Source organism: Triticum aestivum, chromosome 3B, assembly GCF_018294505.1.
Source record: "Triticum aestivum cultivar Chinese Spring chromosome 3B, IWGSC CS RefSeq v2.1, whole genome shotgun sequence".
NCBI classification, from domain to species: domain Eukaryota; kingdom Viridiplantae; phylum Streptophyta; class Magnoliopsida; order Poales; family Poaceae; genus Triticum; species Triticum aestivum.
In genome coordinates this window covers 761,912,417-761,934,848 of record NC_057801.1, presented here as the reverse complement: position 1 = coordinate 761,934,848, position 22,432 = coordinate 761,912,417, and the positions used below count along the sequence as shown (strand labels likewise).

The following is a 22,432-nucleotide window of genomic DNA, read 5'->3' as shown; positions in this document are numbered from 1 at the left end:
TCCATGATACACTTGCCAAAGCGCCGGTGACCAGTGAGTACGACCTCACTGTTGGGCTACGCTAGGTGCATCGGCTGCAATATAAATATTTCCTACGCGTAGAACAATCAGGAACATGCTATAGCAGATGGATCATAGATCGTTATCACTAGACGCGCAATACCGTGCAGCGGAAGTAGAGTCGTGGCAGCGCGTCACCGAAGTCATCTCCTCCTCGTCGATCTCACATGTAGCCGATCGGATTCCACGAATAGGTTCGCCAGAGCGGTGCAAGCGTACCGTCTCTAACAGTATCTGCATGTGCAGGAGGAACACCGTGCTGCGGGTCCTATGGCAGAGTCAGCGGCGAGTGGAGGTCTGGCTAGGTGCAACACATGCAAAGCCCTAACAACAAATGCCGAAGTGATCAATTGAAACTGTATGCTGCACCTCCACTATTTTTGGCATCTGTCACGGGCTCATCACATCGGCCTCGTATGGAACCTAAAGCCCACAAGCTTACTCGGGCACGATCCAAATCCAGCTCAAATCACATCCGACTAATCTCCTCGGATCCGATCTCATAGGTTCCCTTCCTTAAGCACGCGACCCCTCAGGTTCAAGTCAGCTTGATCACAGGTTAGATAACATCCAACCTACTCGATTGGTTGGTAGTGGCCTTTAGCAAAGCGTGCCGACTAAAGCAGACAATGAAGCCGGTTTGGCGAACCTACATCACATGATATGTGTAAGTGTGTTTAGCACTGCCATGTTGATTATCTAGATAGAATCACGAGCGCATGTACACGGTTGCAGGTGAAACCTTAAGCCTTACCCCTTTTTTATTAGTCTTTTGAATCACCTCTATGTTTGGTTCGGGAAACTGAAATGTTTTGTGATAATAAGGGCTTGCAAATATCTCCTTACTAAGCATCATCACTTCCTAGATTCGATAAATCCTAGGATCTATAGGAAGAATGCCATATGTACATCCAAAACCAGGTCGAAGGTAATCAAAAGCTCTCGTCACAAGGAACACGAACATGCAAACAAAACATAAATTGGACTCTCGATTCAAAAGATATAATGGGTTCAAATTTGAAAGTCAAATGAAGAAGCATGGGGGCGAGATGGGCGGAACATACAACCTCTAACAAAAGCATACGCACCTTCCGACTTACCTTCCGAATGCATGGAACCAACTCACCTTCCGAATTACAAGGTAGATGGGTGGTCCACACAACTACCCCAAAAAGTGTGAGCCATGGCCCTTACACGCTACAAATCTCCTCTCAACTAAAGCGTAGTCAAAGAAAGTATTTGAAATAGATTCCTTCTCATCACGGAACAAGCATTGTTGACAATATTGCCTGCCTCTTCTAGCACATACATATCTTGTTAGAACACTAACTCTTAGAGCCAGATAAATGAAAGTTTTCACCATCAAAGTTATCTTTGTTTTCCAAGTACATCTATAGGGGACAACCTCATAATAGGGTACAACGAACTAACATAAACCTAACCAGAAGTAGATAAAAGCCATATGAGTTGGTTATCCTCTTCAATTAACGGCACCTGAGGACAGTCAGTCCTGAGCCTGTCCCATTGTTCCTTTCTCTCCCCAACTATAGCTCTTGTAAACCGTAAGTTATACAAACCTCTCCTAAAAACATAAATAACCATGATATTTTAGTCTAAGGAAATGGAATATAATCCAAGGTAGGAGGTAGCAAGGCCATTGTCAACTATCCCCGATCTTCCCAATACCTGGTTTGACCATCTCCATTTTTTTTCATACAACAGGTACAAAAAGAAGTTTCTTCAACTCCATCAACCCTTGCCAAAAATGTGAGTTACCAGGTTTGGAAACCAATTGTCCCAGAGTTCTGTTCGAAAGAAAGTACTTCTTACTAAGAATATCTTGCCAAAAACTCTTAGTATTAAAAATGTCAACTAGTAACGATTGTTGAGGAAGAAAGAAAAGGAGAACAAGTATATGTTGCTATATGGATGGAACCAGATGCCATCATCTTCCAAAAATTTATGAAGACAAACTATTTGATTGGTGTGCTTATTTTGTATTCCGTGGCAACATGGGCACTCAACTAATATATATAGTAGCCTAGTAACTCGCAGGCAGACGATTAGCATGTATGGCTCACAAGCAACTTGTATTTAATCATGGTCATTGCTCATGGAGATCATTTGCCATTTGTGTCTTTTGATGTTACTCTCATCTTGTCGGCTCTTATCATTCTCTCAGCATACTTGTTGATGTCAAAGATTGCACTGGTGCTTCTTCCTCCGAACGACAACTCCAGCGTGTCTAAGTCAAAGATGTCAGCAATTATCTTCAGGCTCTCTGGTTTGTTAGCATAAACAAACTTCACTTTCTCTTTCATGTTTGGCTGGACAAAGTTCTTTGCTATCTGCAAATCAAGTAAAGGCAAAGTTGTTAAATCAAATTGGAATATTCACTGATGAAACAGGAAACGCACTTTCACAAGATTGCAAACACCGACAGGGATGGATTTTCCGTTTCCATTGCGCGTGGACGCTCATGTGGGGTTTAACCGCTACTTCTTTAGAGAATACCAACATGTAAGTTGGCAGCGACTACATGTGCTTGGTGCGGACGAAAACTAGGATTAGCTATCAGAAAATAGTGTTGAAATTCCTAATTAGGTACCTTATATATATGAGGCAAGACTGAAAGACCTACAGCAAGGTTATATATCCACCCTTCTAAGTCGGGCAACCCATGACTCACGAACGTCAATATGTGCATGATTAGAAGAAAAAAAAGTTGGATGTGGGCATAAAACATCACAATTTAGAATCTTTGCATACCTTCCAAAAAGATTCAAAAATCCTCGGAGGGTGAAAAGGAATCGCCACGGCTATCACCCCTGGATAGTAGTTTTGAATTATGTGCATGGTCTCACGGGTTGTCGACAATGGCGTACTCGATATCGACCAGCCTCGGAAGTCAATCAACCAAACAACATAGTCGTCTTGTTCATCTGCTGAATTGGTAGCGAAATACTCGAGGAGATATACCAGGTGCTTTATCTGCTCCTTGACTGAAACTTTAGACTGTTGTACAAGTTAATGAACCTTAATTAGTAGGGAAAAAAGTTAGATACTCTTTCTTCTTCGTTGGTGTTCAACTCTTTGTTACCAATATCCTCTAATGGATTGATTAGTGTAGCAGGCCATAAGTAAAGTACCTTCATTGGTAGGTTTACTACGAGGACACTTCTTCCATTCTTGTCAAGGTAGTCGGCTACATGTGTTCTCCTGGCCTCGTTCTCCATTTCAGCAAGGTCTTCCTGCCATTTGCTCGCAGAGAAGAGTTTCTTACACAATCCATTGAAGCAGAGTAATACGGCACACAATTATGAGCAGACATTTAAAGATAGAGCAACCTATAAGGCTAATTAATAGAGTATACAGTTAAATTACTGACCCAAGAAATTGCATCCGGCCTGTACTCACGCCTCCACTTGACGGTTTCCTTGAGACCCTTGGTTGCTTGTTCCGTGCTCCAATTCCTCGCTCGGAGGAAACGGCGGATGGTGGCGTCTGACAGGAAACTCGGCATCTCCTCGGTCAGACTGCCAAGGAGACCCCGCACCTCATTTATCTAACATACGTGCAAATCGAAGTTACTAGTTAATCTCTTATGGAAAAAATAATTAGTTTTTAATTTGCACAGCCCCATTGCAGTACAAATTTCGCCTTTCTATGAGAACGTGGAGTACTAACATTGATCATGCGCCATGTACGACTATACGTATAGTGCGTATGAAGTGGGCAAAATAACATCGATTTTGATACATAACACTGGTTGATGTTAGAACGTTTATATATTTCTACATACCGTCAGAAAATCATATCCAAATTTAATGGGTGTATCGACATCCATGTTTGACCGAAGCTTTTGATGTTTTCATCCATGTTATTTAGAAGTAATTGAACACAATATTGCTAGTACGTGTTTTGGTAACGAATTCGACCTCACTTGAAGATTAACATGGATTTGCAGTGTCCATTATATGTTCCATAAACATAGTACATATCATAATTGTACTACTATACGGCTATACCATCGGATGTTCGGCGCGGACCTTGATGCCATCCTTCGTGCCTTCTCGGCAACTAGAGCTCATTTTATATTGCACTACATCGGTGTCCCGATGTCAGTGCATCGTCTGAGAACCATTGACTTCCAACATTTATGCAACAAGATGGTCGGAAAGCTTGTGGGTTGGGATTGGGAACGGCTTATCAAATCAGCTGGTAGAAATGCTTTGACCAAAGTGGTCATTTCCTCTCAGGCTATTCGTCATCTCACTCCCCTGGTTGTGCGTAAAGGGACCATGAAGGCAATCGTTAGCTAGAGTGCTTTCATTTGGGCCGGTGCTGACAAGGTGTCTAGACTCTAGAGGGAAGTATAAGGTGAGGTGGGACCTTGACCTTGAAATTTTTGCTTGAGCACCTCGCTTATGTTGACCATGGTTTGAACGAAAAGGTTTGGGCCGTGCGCGGGTTTGGGTCGTCCTTGGGATAATGTGGATATGAACCACTTACCGTTGCAATGGTGAACTTTGGCTCTCGTTGTGCCTGGGGGGTGGGGGGTGAGGAAGCTGAAGGATATTTCATCATCCATTTTCGCGATCTTCAAGTGCAAGACGAGTTGTCTGTTTGAAGTGCCTTGTGGTTGATCAATGGATGAGGAACATCAATTCCAATTTGGACTTCAAGTACATCACATCACTAATTTCTATTGTCTTTGACTAGGTCTCAAAGATGTACACCTCAATGAAGACATCCTAGATGACATAACCTCACCGCTTCGGTAATTTATTCGGCCAAGTCGGCTTATTCCGCACAGCTTCTGCCTCCACTTTGAAATCGCTGGTGTGGAAAAATGTGCCGCCCTAGAAAAACTTTTTCGCTTGGCTCATACTGCAAGACCAGGTTTGGCTGGCCAACATATTGCAGCGGAGAGGGTAGCCAAACCGTGGCTTGTACTCCCTTTGTTCGGAATTACTTGTCGCAGAAATGGATGTATCTACTTGTCTAGGAAATGGATGTATCTAGAACTAAAATACATCTAGTTACATCCATTTCTGCGACAAGTAATTCCGAATGGAGGGAGTACTAGCTATGTAGAAGGGAACCAGAGATGGCCACACATCTTTTGCTCTAGTGTAGATTTTCTAGCCATATTATGGACGAGATTTAAAGCTTGTCTTGTACGTTCACACTGAAACGTGATCTTATTCAATTCAGTTATGGAGTGGTGGCATTCGATGGTCAACATCAGTGGGCACAAACGAAAGGGGATTGCACCCCTTGTTATGCTTGTGTCCTGGGATATTCGGAATGTGTGGAATACAGAGTTTCTAGAAATATTTCTACCATACCATGCATCATCACGTGCAAGATTAAAGTCAAAGCAAACATATGGGTTTTGGTGGGCACGATGTACTTGAGTTCAATCATGCCGCGAGAGTAGGGCTCTTTGTAAATTTTGGTTACATTTTGGTGTCTTAAATTCTTTTTAACTAACCAGATGGCCCTCGCAAATGCGAAGGCATCATCTTAAATGTGTCAAAAGTGTATGAAAATTAAACAATAATGTGATAATATTAATATTACAGGATTAGAAATAATATGTTTCTATTGTCACCAAAAATATTATGATAAATAACATATCACATTTTTTGAGCATGATAACATATCACATTTGGTTGAACTATATTTGATCAGCTTTAATATGTGGATACATAATTATAATGTTCCATTTCTAAAAATAACACCATAATTATAGCCATATCTGTTGTATGTATGTGACATTCGATTAGTACTTATAACTAAAGTTTAGAGTACACGCTTGAGGCATTCTTATCAGATATGTTAAATCTGGTTTATGAAGGAAAATTTTGATTGTCGGTTTTTCATAATAATAATAAGGATAAAAAAGTGATTCCGAAGATCTATCATTTTGCTGGTCTATGAACTAAGAATTATCGTTTTATGTGGGATTTCTGGCTTAATTGTTCTTTGGTAGACCACGTGCTTTTACTATAGAATAAATATGGTATGTCATGAAAATATATGAGCCGTATTTTTTTTGATACGTGCACACTACTATATGAATATTTTGTTGGTGCTTGTAAAACCATTTGGGAAAATGGAATAAACTGCTTAATGAAGTCAATACAAATATTAGCATTATAATATGCAATGCCTTTATTGTTTCATGTCTATACCAACGTAAATTTTACCATCTCTTGACACAACCGAGCTATTTTTTGATATGGCCACTGATATCCCATGGTACTAATAAAAGGATGATGCCATATAGACACCGGGTGGTTTTTCTTTTTTGTTGAGTTTTGACAATATTTTAATTTTATAAGATATTAATATATTACTTGTTTACAAAAAATGATGGTCAATTTATTGTAATCTCTTTAGGCACACTTGGGAAGATGAACTGGATAGGAGAATGATTTTCTTAATCCGTCCAAACTAGGCTTCATATAGCAGAAGAGAGTCTACCATATTTGATAGGTTGATGTTTTACTATTGTAGATTCGTAGTATACCTCTCTTTCTTTTGTCATGTCGTATATTTGTATACAATAAATAGGTCCAAAAATTGGTAGCCTATTGTAATATCAACATGACAATTTGTAGTTATTTTCTCTAAGAATAAGAATGGGTATTTTCCGTATATTTTCTTGGAACAACTGGATAGCTGCCTATATGTGTCTCACATTGTTTGCCTCTACTTCACTACTTATTCGGAAAAAAAACATGGAATCGGGTAAATATATTATATTTATTTCAGAATAAATTCATTAATAATCAATGTGCTAAAATGTTGACCATATGAACAAAACACCTAATCTTAGAAAAATAATAATTCTTCATGATTTTTAATCAATATTGGAGTTTGTAATTTTTTTCCTTTAATTAAGTTAGTTTGAAATTTTTAAAAGAATTCTACAATGGAAATAACACATGTAAACATGAGTACGGTGTTTAAATAAATTGTTTTATAAACAAATTGTGTCTATTTCGGTATTTCTAATCTACTTAAAATATGATTATTATCAGGATGTTTCACTACAATAGATTCATAGTATATCTTCTTTTTCTGCCGCACTATGTCTTTGCATCCAATAATTCCTAGCTAGACTATGCTAGATCAACGTGACAATTTGTAGCTATTTGATCTAAGGATAAGAATGGGTGTTCTTCATATAATAGTTTGGAACTGCTGGATAATTGCCCATATATGCCTCGCATGGATTGCCTCTATTTCACTGTTTATTTGGCAAGAACATAGAATCAGAAAAAATCCATCATATGTGTTTCAGGATAAATACATGAATAATCTTTGTGCTGAGATGTTGACCATATAGACCAAACTCTAATGTAATAAAAGAATAAGTTCATGATTTTTTATATAGTGAGTTTCTAAGAGCTTTATTTAGTTCATTAGTATGAACAATTCAAAGAATTCTCGGTCACAGTAACACTGGCGAATTTGAGTCCAATCTCTGAATAAATAATTTTTTAAACCTTTTTATCTCTATTTTAAATATTTCTATTATGCTTAATAATATGATTATTTTTGTTATATCTGTATGCTTATTCATCCATGCATATATCTCTTCTTTTCGTCGTACTATATCTTTGTATCCAATAAATAGATCCATAATTTGTTAACTATTTAATATCAACGTGATCATATGTAGCTATTTTATCTAAGAATAAGAATGGGTGTTCTTCATCGAACATAGAATTGGGTAAATATATTGCATGTGTATCAGAATAATCCATGAGTAATCAATGTTGAGATGTTGAGCATATGGAAGAAACATCTAACCTCATGAACAAATATGGATTATTAATATTGGAGTTTGTAAAAGCTTTGTTAATTACATTAGCGTGGAAAATTCAAAATAATTCTCCGATGAAAATAAAACATGTAAACTTGAGTACAACATTTAAATAAACTGTTTTATGAAACATTTGTTTCTATTTTAGTACTTCTAATCTACTTAAAATGTTGTTATTTTTATGATGTTTAACTACAATAGATTCGTAGTGTATCTTATTTTTCTGTCGTACTATGCCTTTTGTATCCAATAATTCCTAGACTATGTTAGATCAAAGTGACAATTTGTAGCTATTTGTTCTAAGGATAACAATGGGTGTTCTTCATATATTATTTTGGAATAGCTGGATAGCCACCTATATATGCCTCGCGTGGATTGCTTCTATTTCACTGCTTAATTGGCCAGAACATAGAATCATGTATATCTATTATATGTGTTTCACAATAAATGCATAAATAATCGGTGTGCTGAGATGTTGACCATATAGACCAAAACCCTAATCTAAGAAAATTGAATTTTCATGATTTTTTTTACTTCATAGTGATTCTGTAAAAGCTTTACTTTAGTGCACTATATATATGAACAATTCAAAAGAATTCTCGGATGAAAATATTACATGCGAAATAGACTGCAAATTTTAAATAAATAATTTTATAAAAAATGGTAGACTATTGTAATATCAACGTGACAATTTGTAGTTATGTTCTCTAAGAATAAGAATGGGTATTATCCGTATAATTTTCTTGGAACAACTGGATAGCTGCCTATATGTGTCTCACATTGTTTTCCTCTATTTCACTACTTATTTGGCAAAAACATCAAAGCAGGTAAATATATTATACTTATTTCAGAATAAATTAATATGGCCAATGTGCTAAGATGTTGACCATACGAACGAAACACCTAATCTTAGGAAAATAATAATTCTTCATGATTTTTTAATCAATATTGGAGTTTGTAATTTTTTTACTTTAATTAAGTTAGCGTGAAAATTTCAAAAGAATTCTACGATGAAAATTACACATGTAAACATGAGTACAATGTTTAAATAAAAAAAATATGAACAAATTGTGTCCATTTCAGTATTTCTAATCTACTTAAAATATGATTATTTTCAGGGTAATTCACTACAATAGATTCATAGTATATCTTCTTTTTCTGCCGCACTACGTCTTTGCATCCAATAATTCCTAGACTATGTTAGATCAGCATGACAATTTGTAGCTATTTGATCTAAGGATAAGAATGGTTGTTCTTCATATAATAGTTTGGAACAGATGGATATTTGCCCATATATATGCCTCACATGGATTGCCTATTTCACTGTTTATTTGGCAAGAACATAGAATCGAAAAAAGTCTATTATATGTGTTTCGGGATAAATACATGAATAATCTTTGTGCTAGGATGTTGACCATATAAACCAAACCCCTAACCTAATAAAAGAATAATGTACATGATTTTTATTAATAGTGAGTTTGTAAGAGCTTTATTTTAGTTCGTTAGTACGAACAATTGAAAGAATTCTCGGTCACAATAACACTAGCGAATTTGAGTCCAATCTATGAATAAATAATATTCTAAACCTATTATCTCTATTTTAAATATCCAATTATGCTTAATAATATGCTTATTTTTATTATATTTGTATGCTTATTCATGCACGCATATATCTCTTCTTTTTGTTGTACTATATCTTTGTACCCAATAAATAGATCCATAATTAGTTAACTATTCAATATCAACGTGATCATTTGAAGCTATTTTCTCTAAGAATAAGAATGGTTGTTCGTCATCGAACATAGAATCGGGTAAATATATTGTATGTGTTTCAGAATAAATCCATGAGTAATCAATGTTGAGATGTTGAGCATACGGAAGAAATGTCTAATCTTAGGAAAAACATATTCTTTATTAACATTCGAGTTTGTAAAAGTTTTGTTAATTACATTACTTTTGAAAATTCAAATTAATTCTCCGATGAAAATAAAACATGTTGAGTACAATTTTAAATAAACTGTTCTGTAAAACATTTGTTTCCATTTTAGTACTTCGAATCTACTTAAAATATTGTTATTTTTATGATGTTTAACTACAGTAGATTCATAGTGTATCTTATTTGTATCCAATAATTCATAGACTATGTTAGATCAATGTGACAATTTGTAGCTATTTGATCTAAGGACAAGAATGGGTGTCCTTCATGTATTATTTTGGTATAGCTGGATAGTCGCCTATATATGCCTCGCGTGAATTGCCTCTATTTCACTGCTTAATTGGCCAGAACATAGAATCAGGTATATCTATTATATGTGTTCCATTGTAAATGCATAAATAATTGGTGTGCTGAGATGTTGACCATATAGACCAAACCCCTAATCTAAGAAAGAAATGAATGTTCTTGATTTTTTTACTTCATAGTGATTCTGTAAAAGCTTTACTTTAGTGCATTATATGAACAATTCAAAAGAACTCTTGGATGAAAATATTAAATGCAAAATAGACTGCAGCCTTTAAATAAATAATTTTATAAACTTTTTGTATGTGTCTAATGATTCCTATTCTACTTATTAATATGATTTTTTTGTTATATTTGTATGCTCATTCATGCACACTGATAAGCATAGCAATTTATAATCTATAGTGTTCTATTTTTTTACTTGTGCACCACCCAATTATAGTTGTTTTGGGACATAGGCTCCAACACGTACGTTTCTTTGAGGGACCAACACATACTACATCAAAATATTTGGGGCCTCATACTTTTTTCAAGATTGCATTAGACCATTGATAAAATTAATGATATATAAAATTACGATATAAAGGTTGTATCATTAGAAACTCCTGTCACACTTATTTAACAGTATACTTTTTGTTTGTTCCAACCCATGGCCAAAGGTAATCTAAAAAATGTATTGTTACTTGTATATGTAGATGAAGGAAGCACCTTTTATACCATGGGGCTTTAGCGTGACGACTTTCCGACTGTCTACTACACCAAGTTTTGCCCGACTCCGGCGAGGTAGGGGCGATGACGGTGGCGCTCCTTCGGCTTACTTCAGTGCTTGTAGTCGTTGCTAGATGGTCTATAGATCTGGATGCAATTTTTACTATTTACTATGTTCGTTGTACTGCCATGATTGAAGATGAGTAGATTGGAAGTTTTCTCGCACAAAGCAATAGAAGGAAGAACCTTTTATTTAATGACTATAAAACAACTATTCTTCTCATCTCCATATGGAACACGGGCTCTTACTACAACGGATGGAATTGTTCGCATTATTAAATCCTAACGATAAACTACAGAACTTTCAGAAATAATTGGGATGATGTGGCTACACGTGATGTCTCAAAAAAAAACCCCTTATATTATGCTTTTAGTACCATGCAAAAAAAAAATTTATGCTTTTAGTGTATAGTATACAATAGATAGATAGATAGATAGATAGATAGATAGATAGAGGCACGGCGAGTGCCAGAAAGATATACTTAACTGTTAAGCGTGAAAAGGAAATTTTGCAAATCCTTTCCATGTGGATGGAGGAATTGTTGGTATTATTAAATCCTAACAATAAATTGGAGATCTAACTTTGGAGAATAATTGGGATGACGTGGATTCATGTGGCGTCTGAGAAAAACTCGTATTATATTTTTCTTTTTGGACTTCATATTGTGCTTTTAGTATATACTATGGAATGGTAGATCCATAGGTAAGGTAGATTAATGAGACGAGGCAAAACGTTTGCCTCAATTTCGAGGAAAAAAGGCACGACGAATGGCAGAAAAAGAAATTTTGTAGAATCTTCTGATGTTGGCTTATACTCCCCCTGTTCAGAATTACTTGTCACAAAAATGGATAAAAATGAATGTATTTATAACTAAAATACATCTAGATACATTCATTTTTTGAACAAGTAATTCCGAACGGAGGGAGTAGAACCTTATTCCCGTTTCGTGATTCAACTGAAAACAGTCAACGGAAACACATACATATATGCAACCATGGCCGACAGGAATTCATGCAAAGACAAACTCGAAAAAGAAACGCCGTGTGATGCCGTGAATTGATGTTACCTTTTCCTGCTGTTGTTCCAAAGACAAAGATGGCGCCTTCTGCTGTGTTGCTTCGCTCCTGGCCTTCTTCATCAGCTGGTAGCTCATTGCTTCAGAGTGCTAGCTAGCTCGTTGCCTAGAACCACACTGCAACTTTGGCCTGGGATCCCGGGGGTTCGCATTGAGCGACGGGCATTATATATATCGTTGGAGGAGATCGAATCGAACATGATAGGAGTGGGTAGTGAGAGTGTGGTTGCAGCTGCCATGATGGCATCATGGACAGCCGAGACAGACACATGTTCACGCCCACGTCTCTTCATACAGGAGCATTCAAAGCTTCGTCTTTCCCTTCCACGGGTAGGGGTAGTTGGGTGGTGAGCATTTGTTTAACTGGAAAGCACCGTGAGCTAGCAGTCTTCTGATCTAACTGTACTAGTACATGGCACGTGCCATGCACGTCTAGATTTAACGTTTTTTTTGCAGGCGAGATTTAACGATTATTCTAAAATGTTGTGTGTTGGGAGTGACTTAAGGCATTTCTGTTTAGTACATTATCAGTATTTATTGAAAAGATCAAGTAAATTCCGTAAACATGCATCATACGACTGATTAGTTCAATCAATAACTAAGAGTTCACGCTAAAAATATTGGGTGAAAACAAAGGAAAAGCTAGGTCATAATATTTTATTTTGGCGAAACATGGTCTGGAGATTAACAGTCACCACAGGTTGCTCGCTATCGGGGACATCATTTTCACGGAAAGAATATTCTGCGTTAATGAGATACACATATGTCAAACCTAAAGTTTGAACTCTAGTGACCTAGGTACAAACAACCCTCCTAACCATTCAATCATAGATTGATTCTCAGGTCATAATATTTGTGGAACATGCTTATAAGAGAAATTAACATTGTTGTAAACAGCGGCGGGGCTACAAACTAAGAGCAGGGCGGGCCAATCTGAAGAATACCACCCAAAAAATTCAGAAATAGCCAGTCAGGCTCATACTTTACATTGTTTTCGTTCTAACCTGGACGGGCCATGGCACTGTTTTGCCCCTACATAGCTCCGCCACTGGCTGTAATTAAAGCAATTGAGTGTTACCCGCAAGAAAAGAAGAATGTTAGCTGCGGGAGGGGTGCAGTGCTGCATGCCGTTTTCTTTTCTCACACCACGTTGCTAGTACGTGGCGTTAGTGGTACTGTTTTTTTAAATGAGTAATGCTATTTTAAGGCATCACTCTCTCACGGCCACGGGAGCCTGCCAGAGATTTCTAGTAGCAGTGGAAGAGGAAGAATCATGAGCACTGCAACACTCTATGATGGTAGCAATCTGACAGCACAACGGTGCCCCCCACCCCGATTCCCTGCATCGTGGGCCGTCTGATTATCTTGTTCAACGGTCTGCATTTGGCCACACAGTCATCTATCTAAAGCAATTGAATTTAAGTCATCCGATTACAAAGATCCAGCGATCTGTATTACTTTACACTTGTTTGTATACTATAGACGAGTATAGATTATGTGCATGCAGGATATAATACGTACAGAATTTTATGACGAACAGTTATTTATTAGGGTCAGTGTATTCTCCTGATTGATGGTTGGCACACAACAAGTCCTTTGGGGGGGGGGGGGGGGGGAGATTATCATAATAACACCCCACATGTTCGATGGGAACTGGCTGGAATTATTTCAAAGAAATTTTGTTGTAATATGACTATATGGATTAATATGAGAATTGAAATTGGAATATGTATAATTTATTCTATTGTATCATTGTAGAATATTTATTGAATATAAGTAGCATGCATGCATATTAATTTGGAATTTTTCATGCATGATGACATGTTGAGTTGACATAATTGCATGTAGAGAGGATTAGATATGAATAATTGTGTTACTCCCTCCATTCCCTTATACAAGGCCACAAACTCATATTACAGGTACGAAGATAAAATTTAATGACCCTCCTTTGCAAGTCAATTTTTTTGTTAACCGGGATCATCAATACACCACAAGCATGCAACGGATGAATGGGAAGGAAGTGGCGGAGTGTCACTATGACTACATGCATGTAAGTATTAAAAGGTTGCTAGTACGAGGAAACATCATTAATTTTTGCCTCGATTACTGTTGGTGGTCTTGTATTGATGCAAAATGTATTTTTGATAGTGGCCTTGTATAAGGAAATGGAGGGAATACATTATATGGTTTTCTTGTAATTTACTTCTAGAAATAATAACTATTTATGAATTGCCATAGCTAGCTCGACGAACTGGCATTTTGCTATGTGTTAGCTTGTTGCTACTACTTTTTGCAGGTTGTAAAAACATTATTATAAGATAAAATGAACAATATATGACCTAGTTCTCCAAAGAAGACGCAAGATTCGGATAGCTCAGCATGGCTTGCACCAGCGCACCGGGATCCCGACATTGCTGGCACGCTTGGACCTGCGGTTATGTCCACTACATTCACTTATGGTGCCTTCTGCGACACAACACTCTCTCCCCTAGCCTAGATCAGCTTTCCTGGAGATGGACAGAGTCTGGTGTCTATTCGGCTATGAATTGCTACTCCACCATGTTCCATGGTTCTATCGAGGACCCGGACTGCGACTTGCTTTCCCTATTATCGACGTGCATTGCAGTTAGCCACAAATAAGAAAATGAGATGAGACGAATGAAAGGCAGAAGAGATCTTTTGAAGCTCGTTCAGTCGTCCTTCTCTCATTGGACGTGCACACCTAGTCACTACAAAAGAAAGCACAAGGTAGTCCCTCTGTTCTTTTTACTCCACGTATAAGATTTATGTCAAGTCAAACTTTACAAATTCTAACCAAATTTATATTAAAAAGTATCAATATCTACAATACCAAATATATATAATATGAAACTACATTCCATGACAAACCTAATGATACTGATTTGATATTGTCATGGAGTACTAACTAGCATGTGGAGTAGGTCGTAAGGGGCGTCGTGCAAAAGGCCCTAGCTGTACTACTTGCTTACACATGTACTTGTTCAATCTCAACCCAACATTTTCAGTTGGAAAAAAATTAGGATTTATCTTGACTCTGACTAAAACAAGATTAAAAACAGAGAATTTGAATGTTCAAAATAATCAATTTGGACGCATGCGCATGTTCGTTGTGATTTGTGAAAATCATGAGTTCTTCTGATCACTAGATTAGCGGCTTGCGGGCGTGAGTGATTCACAGTTGACAGTGGTGCGACCGTGCAACTAGGCATGCAGGCGGACACATCTGCAATGTTCTTGTATGTCCGCGTGAACGAAACACGGTTCTGAAACAGAGTTGACCGCATCTCATAAAAAAAAACAGACTTGACCAGAGTCACCCCTTTTCAATCGCTTCCTTCTCGGCTAGCCACAGTCACTGCAGACATGTCCGCCTGCATGCATGTGCGACTCTCATCATCGATATAGCATCTCCATTGTATACTATGCATGTTTGCACCTACTCTCGTCATCAAAGATTGAAATAGTCTTGGTATTTTTACCGACGCATATCATATTCCCAAGGAGCGGAAGAGATGAACCAAAGCAAGTGAGCTACCCAAACCCACACCCAGGACAGGAGGGAGGCCAGGAATGCTCCCAAAACCCTCTCCTTCTTGACCGTCCCAACGCACTTGCTCTCACCACCCAGGAGTCCGACCTGGAACCCCAACCCTGCCCTCTTTCCCTTCCTCCACACCACTGCCTACCCGCAACAGCAGGTTACTAATTATTACTCCCTTCTCGAACTAGGCGCGTCCCTCCATGCTTGCTGCTTCTAGGAATCGTACTTGTGGATATCTGCAGGCCAATGATACTTTATGTTGCATCTCCTGATATCTGCAGGCCAATCGTACTTGTGGATATCTTATGGGACAGAGGAGTACCTGATTATTAAGTGCATCGCCTTAAAGATTGGATCATACTGTATTTTTTAGGAGAGAAGCTGCTTGGTATACCCAAGAGATACCTGCATATGACAGCCAATATTGTAACATCGACCAGACAGGTAGTCGAGTAGCAACAGCGGAATCGTTTTCCTCCTGGCCCTGGCGGCTGGAAACCCTAGCCGCCGCCAGGAGACCCAATCTTTCAGCGCCGTCCTCCGGCGGCTCCCCTCCGCCGGCGACCTCGGTCGTCGGTAGTGAGGGGGGTCGCCGGATCCACGCGTGTGGATTGTTTTTACTCTCTAGTAGTTTTAAATTTTTAGGCTGTTCATCGTCTTTGTTTCGGCGGCGACGATGACAGCGCTGAATAAAGATTCTTCGGATCATTCCTTGACAAGGCCATTGGTCCTATGGTTGGGGATGGATTTGGAAACTAGTCTGTTCAAGCAAGGATGGCGTGGCGGCGGCGACATCCTCGTGGTGGACCTATGTCCTCGGGCTCCGCCGTTGCGACGGCGTTTGCTCCAGCGTCGGCGCGGAGCTTGGGAGGTAGTCCAGGAGCGGATGCAGATTGTGGTCTGCATCGACGACATCTGGAAGACGGAACATGTGTTGGGTTCGTGGTTCGTGGTTCGTGGATGGCAGGTATGGTTTCCTTCCGCGACGTCTTAGTCGCGGTGGGGTGCCAGATCTGGAGTTTGATGGCGTGTCCGGGGTGTTGCCCTGGTCTGATTCGTTCAACGGTAAGGGCTTCACTTTTGGTGAGCCACCTTGAAGGTCCGCAAAGCTGCATATCAGCGATGGAGCCGCGTCGAGCTCGGGTAAGGAGGTGATCCATCATTCTTTTCTTCGGTGGCTGCTATCGTGGTGCCGGAGGCAGGTGATGGGCGTTGGTGTCAAGCTCAGAGATGTTCTGCTATCTTTTCAGTTTTGTCATGTCGGTCCTTACGTGACTTGTACTTTAATCTTTATGATATGAATGAGACACGTATTACATGCAAAAAAAAAAGATACCTGCATATGACATTTGGGCCCATATCTCGCTAGCGTGGCATATGCCAAAACCTAGATTTTTTTAGGGATCCCCATGCCAAAACCTAGCTGCGTTCGCTTGAAGAAACTCCCTTGTGGGCTAACTTAGTAGGCAATTTTCTTCTTTTTTATTTAGCCAATTTTATTAGCGGCCCTATTTCCTTCTTCTTCTTTTAGTTTTTCATTTTCTCTTAGAGTGCGCTCTGATGTGCCCATGCATGGACCACGCCGTACCCCCTTTTTTTTCAGTTTGATTTATGTTTTTTGTTTTTCTAATTTTTGTATATTTATTTTCTTATCCCATTTATATTTTATGTTTATTTACTCATATTATTGGACCCGAAACTGTAGGAATTTCTTCCCACGGTAATTGTTTTTATATTTATTTAATCATGTTTTTTATTTTACTGTTGTTTTTATTTTGTTTTTCCCTTCCTTTTTTCACTTTGTTTTTATTTCGTTTTGGTCTGTTCTCTGGAAAATACATGTTTTCTGAGATGCATGAACACTGTTTTTTTTTAACATGTACAGATGTTTTTTGAGGGATACCAAAATTTATTAAAATTGAACATTATTCAACAGGATACAAAGAGGGTCATGAGGGGATAGAAGCCACACATGGTGACCCTTAGGAAACGATACAGCAAATTTTACAATATTATGTGCATCCTGATTCGAAGCTTGACGTTCGCACATAAAATCACAGCTGGCGAAACATACTCTTCTCATGTTTATCTCTTTCACAATAATGATATGGGGGCCTCCCAACCCTTTCTTGATGTCGTCCTCAATTGGTTTGCAGTCGCAGGCAATTACTAAACGATCCAAAGATAGATCAGCCGCAAGCGCCAAGGCCTCACGACATGCTATGGCCTCTAGAGTTATCGGATTATTAACATGTGGAGATTGTTCTAAAAAATAGTTACAATTTTTCTTTTGAGTCGAAGAATGGGTTTTTAGGCCAATAGTTAGATTCTTGAAGCGGCGACGCGTTCATGGGCCGGCCCATAAGAGCGAGCGCTTGTACAGAAGCAGCTCACCACAGACACCACCACACTCCTCCAGAAAACAGCGCCTCCATTCCCCACCCCACCCCCAAACCAAATCCCTCGCCGTCGGCCGCCTCCCCCTCCACCGGCGGCCATGGGCGACTCTCAGTTTACCATCGGCACCTCCATGAGCGATATACTCGCCACCATGGAGCGCGAAGGCCGCGATCCTGCTACGATCTCCCTCGGCATAAACGCGATGCTCTGCTTCGTGTACGACTACCTGCCGGAGCCGCCCGTCTCCCTCACCGCCTCCCTCTCGCTCGCCGGCGCGTCGTGGGTCCCCGACGGCGTAGACCGCATCAGCCGCCTCCCCGATGTGCTCCTCCGCGTCATCATCTCCCGCCTCCCCGCCAAGGATGCCGCGCGCACCGCCGCCCTCTCCTCGCGCTGGCGCCCGCTCTGGCGCTCGGCGCCCCTGGCTCTTTTCGACATCAATCTCTTTCCGGACGGCGACGCGTCTCCCTCTCCCCGCGCCGTCACCGCCGCTGTTTCCGGCGCCCTCGCGGCGAGTAAATTGCAAAAAATCACCACAATTAGGGACCCTAAATCAAAAAACCACCACCATCCATTTTTTTGCAAAAAACATCCGGTTTCTAGGTGACAGTTTGCAGAAAGCACTAATAACACGAATAAACAGCTATTGATGCGGAATCTGACCAGAGGGACCCATAATTCAGCTGGCGTGGCACCTAGTAACGTCCCTGAAGAGACGGATGTTATTGTCTAACCGAGCTGACAGGTGGGGTCCGTGTGTCATTGAAACAAAATGAATGAAAGAAAAAGGAGAGAAGAACGAAGGAGCGGTTGTGGCAGCGACGGACGGTAGCGAGAAGAGCTTGTACTCCGGCGAGATCCGTGCTCCGGCATCCAGGGCACCCCTGCTCCCTTGCCAACGATCCACGCGTCCCCGACCTCCCCTAGCCCCCGTCGCCACCCTTCTCCTTGCCGCCGGGCACAGGGCCTGCGCCACCGCGACACGGCCACCCACTCTGCTGCGCGGCCCGTGAGAAAACTCTCCCGCCGCCGCAGTCCTGACTCGCAGACGCCGGCAATCCACCGCCCCCGACCCACGGCTGTCTTGTAGTCAACGTGGGGGTCGCAGGGGAGCTCGAGGACGATGGCCTTGGGCGCGGCGGCGGCGACTGCCAGATCAGGGCGACACTGGGAGGTGGCAGGAGGTCGCAGGGCTCGTCGTGAAGATGCTCTGCGGCACCGACGTGTCGACGCACATCCGCTGGGGGCGACGACGAGGGCTGGGGCTCGCCGGAAGTCGAGTTCGGGCGGTGGCGAGGTGTGGTCAGGGGTTGAGATTACGGCCATGACAAGGCCGATTCCAGACAGCCTAGTCAAATTGATTTTGTGCGAAGAGGGAGGATACCATGGCAGGGCTAGCTGACATGACGGCGTTGTGAGACTCGGCCGTTGGCCACGAGCTCCATGAGTGGGCGGCGACGGGGCGCGGTGGAGCGCCACTGCAACTTGCGAGAGAGCACAGAGGAGGGACAGAGGGCGTGGCGGCGCACGGAGGAAGAGAAAGGTCGAGCGCGGAGACTAGGCGTTCGGCGGCGACTCCGACGGACGGTGGCGTGCGCTCGACAGCGGTGGGTCAACCATGTAGTAGATCTGTAGATGCATCGGGCTGCCAATCTGGTGTGCCTGCTACCTGTTTGGCAGAATGCCAAGGAGGCAGAGTTCTCGGTTGACCTGTTGTTTAACGTCCGTCTCTGCCGTCCATTCTGCTGGCCACGTGGCACCTGACAGTGGGACCCATCCGTCAGATTTGCATTAAACGACTCTAATCATTCAATCAGCGTTTTTTGCAAACTGTCAACGCAATTGTGATGGGTTTTTGAAAAAAAAACCGAATAGTGGTGGTTTTTTGATTTAGGGTCCCTAATTGTGGTGCTTTTTTGCAATTTACTCCCTCGCGGCGCACCCGGGGCCTTTCCGCTGCGTCCACCTCATCTGCAGCGCCATGGATAAGCACCGAGGCGAAATGGCGCGCTGGCTCGACATCCTCGTCGCCAAGGGGGTCCAAGAACTCGTCTTTGTCAACCGCCCTTGGCCGATTGACCTGCGCCTCCCCGCCACGATCTTCAGCTGCGCCTCCCTCACCCGCCTCTACCTCGGCATCTGGAGGCTCCCGGACACCGCCGCTGTGCCGCGCAGTGTCAGCTTCCCCAACCCCCGGGAGCTCGGCCTCTGCTGGAATGTCATGGAGGACCGTGACCTCGCCTTCATGCTTGAAAGAAGCCCCGTCCTGGAGTTCCTCGGCATAATGGGGAGCCAGACCGGAGTGCGCGTCCGCCTCGTCAGCCACAGCCTGCGCTGCGTCCAGCTCGGCTTTTCTTTCATGGAGGACATCGACGTGGTGGATGCCCCTCGCCTGGAGAGGCTCTTCCAATGGGAAACTGTTTCCGCGGTCAATAGCCGGGCCATGGCGAACCGCTCTTTCAGAATCAAGATTGGGCATGCACCTAACCTGCGTGTGCTGGGATACCTTCAGCCTGGAGAGCAAGAGCTGGTCGTCGTGGTACAGAGCTGTGTCAATTTGCAAGTGGAACAGAGCTGTGTGAATTAATAATGGTAATCTATGATCTGAATTAGCTTGTCTGTCTTGGGTGCATTGCAGGCTGGGAGCAAGGAGAGCATTGTTCCAAGTGCCCAGATTTTGGCCATGGAGGTGCAGTTCGGTGTGCGCAATGCTGTCAAGAAAGTGCCTGGCTTTCTCCGCTGTTTCCCCAACCTGGAGACTCTCCATGTCCAGGTAAAATTGCCTATATAACTAACATGGTCAGAGCTGTGAATCAGATTAATTATAAGATTACTGGCCTGCTGCTGCTATTGCTACTGCTGCATGATATGTCCTCATAGAAAAGATCCCTGAACCATGTATGCCGTATTCGGCTGATCGATTTCATCTGCAGTCCACCCGCATACTTGAGGAGTCCACTGGCAAGGTCAATCTCAAGTTCTGGCAGGAGGGCGGCCCCATCGAATGCATCCTGCGGAGCATGAAGAAGTTGTTCTTCTACGAGTTCCGAGGGTCGAGAAGCGAGCTTACTTTCCTCAAGTTTATCGCGGAGAGAGGTCGGGTGCTGGACCAGATGGTGGTTGTGGTGGCCAGTGAGTATTTCTCGTCAGGGGACAATGTCAATGCCAAGCTGAAGCCTCTGACCAATGCGAAATGGAGCAGCAAAGCTTGCAAATTAGAGCTCTTCAGAAGCCCATTCGAGGAGGTGTCAGGTCCTCCTTACTGCCACGAGATAGCTTCTGATTTTGGGTTTGCTGACCCTTTTGACCTCCAGTACTACGCCGAAGCAGAAATGATCTCTATAAGTTAATTAGCACCTCTTGTACAAGACTCTTCTGGTACCTAGCTAGACCTTATGTTGTCGTTAGACCTGGGGAGACTATTTGGCAAGCTGTGAAATGCTTGTTTGTGCCGAGTCAAGTTTTAGGTTGGTCGATGCTGGACGCATAACGGATGGAATTAGATATCTATCTAGTCAATTGTAATGGTCTTTCTGCTTTGTCAAACTGCAATTTCAGTATGTCATGTAGTTTTTGTTGTCAGCATGAATTAATCTGCTATGCGCTAGGTTGGTTTCAGCTCAGAAGAGTACTAACTGATTACCACAATTATTGTCTTTAGTTCTGATTTTCACAAACTTCTGCTACATGTTTCTTATATAAAATGTACTGATTACTGCCATAGTGCCATTGCACAGAGATGTTGGAAACCTTCACAAACAGGATCAATATCTTCACTGAAGGAGTGGTGCTAGAGAAACCCAGGTGAGCTACTAGCATGGAACCACCCTGTTGAGTACAGAAATAGATGTATGTGACTCTCATGTCCTGAGCACACTGTGTGTGAAGTGGACACATGGATAATCAGTTCTGTCCAACTTGCAATGGGATTATCAAAGCCTTGTGCTTACTATTATTGCTATGTATTCCTTTTGTCCTTGTCGTTTCTCAAGGGATTTATTTCACATACATCACATGAAGAACTAACTTGGTTATAATGTGGGCCATGTGCTTGCTCGATTACGGGTGGGGAGAGCTCCTGAGGATCGCATGGGACTAGTTCTGCTGATGGATGCGACTGACCAGGAACAGCGCCGGATTCTATGCCTCCCAGCTGGGTGTTAGGGTCTTGAGAGATTCTAGTGTATGTGGTTGTTTCTTCTAGTGCCTGCATCTGTGTTGAGAGAGACTATATGTAGGTTTAGGTTGTGTCTTTGGTTGCTAGTGTTAGGGTCTATGGCTGTTTCTTCTGCTGTCTGCATCTGTGTTTGAACTTGCAATAAAATTCCCTGCAACCCGGTTGCTGCAAAAAGACCTGGCTGGCTGTTGCAGGCCCAGCCCGGGAGCCTAAAACTTTGTTACTATGTGGTTTCATTCTAATATAAATGGAGTCAAGGGAAACCCCTTTTTGTTATAAAAAAAGTATAGTAGTTATAATGCTTTTATTG

The 22,432-nt window shown here is 41.6% G+C and overlaps 2 protein-coding genes across 2 annotated transcripts; one reads left to right on the top strand and one right to left on the bottom strand.

Annotated features, from left to right (window-relative positions):
* Positions 1-1,898: 1,898 nt before the first annotated feature.
* LOC123066404 (phosphatidylinositol transfer protein 3-like) lies at positions 1,899-12,114 on the bottom strand. The gene is made up of 5 exons (XM_044489488.1): positions 11,975-12,114; positions 3,449-3,625; positions 3,210-3,311; positions 2,830-3,075; positions 1,899-2,408 (listed from the first exon to the last, which is right to left on the bottom strand). Exons 1-5 carry the CDS (start codon positions 12,059-12,061, stop codon positions 2,181-2,183), a joined length of 840 nt encoding a protein of 279 aa, XP_044345423.1. The 5' UTR covers positions 12,062-12,114; the 3' UTR covers positions 1,899-2,180.
* A 6,447-nt stretch (positions 12,115-18,561) lies between these two features.
* LOC123066403 (uncharacterized) lies at positions 18,562-21,961 on the top strand. The gene is made up of 3 exons (XM_044489487.1): positions 18,562-20,484; positions 20,584-20,718; positions 20,879-21,961. Exons 1-3 carry the CDS (start codon positions 19,927-19,929, stop codon positions 21,293-21,295), a joined length of 1,110 nt encoding a protein of 369 aa, XP_044345422.1. The 5' UTR covers positions 18,562-19,926; the 3' UTR covers positions 21,296-21,961.
* Positions 21,962-22,432: the final 471 nt, after the last annotated feature.